General features: G+C 34.4%; 1 protein-coding gene across 1 annotated transcript; it reads right to left on the bottom strand.

Annotated features, from left to right (window-relative positions):
* Positions 1-2,679: 2,679 nt before the first annotated feature.
* Positions 2,680-3,639, bottom strand: LOC112542891 (olfactory receptor 14C36-like). Its single transcript, XM_025176832.2, has one exon. The coding sequence runs from the start codon at positions 3,637-3,639 to the stop codon at positions 2,680-2,682; it is 960 nt and encodes a 319-aa protein (XP_025032600.2).
* Positions 3,640-3,906: the final 267 nt, after the last annotated feature.

Raw genomic sequence — 3,906 nt, 5'->3', positions numbered from 1 at the left:
TCCTTTTTAGCTATGCTTGTTTTAAGATTCTTAAAAAGAGGTTCATAATGTGTATTACATATTTTAGATAGGCGGGAGCTGCAATGGGCAGCTGATCAAGAAATGTCATTGGCACTATTTCAATGAAGTTAAAAAAAAGACTTACAGAACAACTTTCATGTTTCCTGTCTTCGGTTAGCTGGCGTAAAAGTGGTGCTTGGAACTTCTTGTGTCCTTCAGATCTCACATTCCTTTGACTTCAGCATTTCTCACTCTTCAGAGAATATAGGGCTGCAGTGTTACTTTCCTTCAATAATACTAAAACAAACATGCAAAACACTTTCAAGAATCAGCTGATGTTCTCAAACATCATACTGAGATGTGAGGGAGGCAAATGGTATGGTAGGCTGCTGTGGGACCTGCCAGGTGGAACTTCATCCCTCTGGAGATCAGATTGGCACCAACTCTGCTGGTTGTTCACAGGACCCTGAAGATGTGGTTTTGCCAATGGGCATTGGGGATGAGAGGGTTTTGGAGCCAGTGCAGTTGCTGTACTGATTGTTTTGATGAATGGGATTATGGGCTGTGAGGGCTTTTTTTTTTTTCCCCATTGTATTTTATGGTGGTTTATATACATATGCTTTATATAAACACACCATTATGTGTTTTTTCCTTGTTTTCTAATTGTTGAATTTTGAAAGTTGTTTTTATATTTCTTTTTATTGTTTTTAAGTGACCCACGGTCAGATATATGAGATGGACAGCTATATAAATTTGAATAATAAATAAATACAAATAAATAAATAAACTCCAACTTACATTCTATATCAGCAAAGATCAGGGAAAGTCAGTTAAAAGTGATGTAAACAATGGTATTATAGTCCCATATGAGCTGCTAAAATTATTGGGAGAGGCCCATATAAATATTGGAAGTATGGTGAAGCAAAAGGTACCTATATTCATGTATGGTGGCCCAATCAGCTTGTAGAAATATTTTGTAATAATATACAGAAATATGCAATTCTAATACAATCTGAAGATATGAGATTCAGAGAAGGCATAAATTTATTAAAATTAAAAATTTGATTAAATGAATACCTATATATCACAATGCGGAAGCATCAAAATGCCACTAGTTACTTCTTATTGTGAAATAATGGGATGGAAATGGTGGGACAGAATATTTAGCAACAGGACTGTTTCTTTTTTGTATTGTATTGTATTCTTTGTATTGTACTGTTCAAATTGTTGGAAAGCATACTCGATAGATAAAGGATGGGCAGGGTCATAAATTAAATTTGATCACAGTAAAATTAATTAAAATCAAATGCTATACATTCATATATATATATATACACACACACACACACATATATACATACATACATACAGACACATACACTATATGCATTACAGTGGATAAATAATTTAAAACTATACTTCTGGGCACATGCAACACACACGCACACAAACACACACAATGTGATTTAAATATGTTACTGATAAATTTAGCTAAACTCTAAAATAAATATAAATATAAAATAAATAATATTATATATTATAATATTATATATAATATATATATATATAAAATTTTATATACATATATAAATATTATATATATAGATATACATATACATATACATACATATATATATACTGTATGTATGTGTGTGTGTGTGTGTGTGTGTATATATATATATATATATATATAAAATGAAAAACAAGATTTGTTTTCTTTTTAAGTTCTCTTCTGTTCTTTCCTCTCCTCTCCTCTCCTCTCCTCTCCTCTCCTCTCCTCTCCTCTCCTCTCCTCTCCTCTCCTCTCCTCTCCTCTCCTCTCCTCTCCTCTCCTCTTCTTTTTTTTTTGGGGGGGGATGTTTCCAGTTTGCTTTCTTTTGGCATGTACTAGTATATATTTTTCTAATTTGGTATTTCATCTGAGCTCAAATCTATCCATATTAGCTTACATGTAACAAGGAGAATCTCAGTATATGTGGCCTAACAGATATACTATGCGCTATTAAGTTCTCATAATAGCTTGATTTCAGAATTATGGAATGATTACACAATTTCAGAATTGATTACTCAATTACAGAAAAGTATAGAGTATATATATTCCCCCTTATCCATAATGATTGGGAAATGAAGCTACTCTATTTTTATAACTCTCTTATTAATATTACTCTTTCAAACTCATCCTGGTGACTCTGGCAGTTTTTAACTTCAGATAGTATACAGAGGAATTAGAGAGGGTAAACGCTACATTTCAATTCAGTTATTATATGCCAGTCATAATTAATCCAGTTGGGTTCAAACAGACTCCTTAAGGTAACAGAACTGAGCTTGTTAACTTGTGGTTAGTACTTTTTAGGGACACACTGCAGTGCAGAGAAAATCAGCTCAGGAAGAGATAGCTCATTTAGACAATATCTCTGCTCTGCAAGAAAGGGAGGGGAGAAACAAAATGGGTCAGGCATGGTATAGTTATAAAGAAAATTGCACAGACTTGTCCCGATATTCACTATGAGTCAGGGCTGTCTCAGTGGACCATTACAATATTCAGTCTTAACTGAGATGATTCCAATCTCATAATTGAATAAAATAAACTTTCCAACTTAAGCTAATGTACTGGAAAGTGGGAGATGGTTTCATAAGTATTTATACCCTATGTCTGCTTTCTTACTTTCTTGTTGAAATTCAAAAATTGGTAGAGGCACAACTCATTTTCCTTGAAAAGAAAACTAATAACCTCTGACCAAAAAGTCTTGAAATAGCAACTTTGATGTCTTTGTTTCTCATGCTGTAGATTAATGGATTCAACATAGAGGGAATAATGGAATATATTATTGTTATTATAAAGTCAAGATGTGATGGACTGTCAGCTCTAGGCGTTAGGTAAGCAAAACAAGAAAGAAACAAAAATAAGGAGTAGACAATAAGGTGTGGTAAGCAAGTAGAGAAGGCCTTTTTCCTTCCTTGAACAGAAGGAATTCGCAGTACAGCACAGAAGACATGCACATAGGTCACAAGGACAAAGGCAAAGGAACCAATTGATAATGTAGCACTGAAGATTATAACTCCAATTTCAGTTAAATATAAACCAGAGCAGGTAATCTTAAGTAAATACGGGATTTCACAGAAGAACTGGTTGATAATATTAGAGCAGAAAGGAGCAATGAAAGTGGCAACAGTGTGTAATGAAGCATTGAGAAGGCCGGCACTCCACACGCTGCCAATCATTTTGGTGCAAGCCTTTCTGTTCATTATCATTTCATATCGTAAAGGATTGCAAATGGCAACATATCGATCATATGCCATGACAGTGAGGAGGGAAACATCACAGCTCACAAAAAACAAGAACAACATGACTTGGGCAACACATCCAGATTGAGAAATAGTCCTTCTCTTCATAAGGGTATTAAAAACAGCTTTGGGGATAGTAACTGAAACGGAACCAATGTCCTGCATGGCTAAATTCATCAGGAAGAAGTACATGGGGGTGTGCAGGTGGTGGTCAGAAATAACAGCAGTGATGATGAGAAGGTTCCCTGTTACCGTCATTAAATACAGCATCAGTAGTAAAACTACGTGAATAACTTGTAGCTCCCAAATATTTGAAAAATCCAAGAGAAGAAACTCAGATGTGTCATTATCCATCCCTAATAATTACAACCCTAGAAGAACAAGGAAAAAGAATTGTTAAAATATTTCCTATTCATTAATGTTTGGAGTGATATGGAGAGTACTGGATCACCAATTAGTGAGGACTACATTAAAACATTCTGACCAATAGCATTATGTACAGTAATTGTGTTTGCTTAAATTTCAGGGCGATGACTCTTACAGATGTTTCATCACTGGCAAGTCTTATGTCAAGCATTATTTTATAGTCTTGGACTTAGAGATATTTGAGTTTTCTTGTTT

The sequence above is a fragment of the Python bivittatus genome, unplaced genomic scaffold (assembly GCF_059951505.1).
Source record: "Python bivittatus isolate LINGU-HERP-01145 unplaced genomic scaffold, Pbiv_v1 ctg000470_np1212, whole genome shotgun sequence".
NCBI lineage: Eukaryota > Metazoa > Chordata > Lepidosauria > Squamata > Pythonidae > Python > Python bivittatus.
The sequence above is the reverse complement of the archived record's forward strand: the minus strand, read 5'-3'. Positions and strand labels throughout refer to the sequence as shown.

Bases quoted from the DNA above. Each gene is read 5' to 3' on its own strand.
- LOC112542891 (XM_025176832.2), bottom strand. From the start codon at position 3,639: ATGGATAATGACACATCTGAGTTTCTTCTCTTGGATTTTTCAAATATT.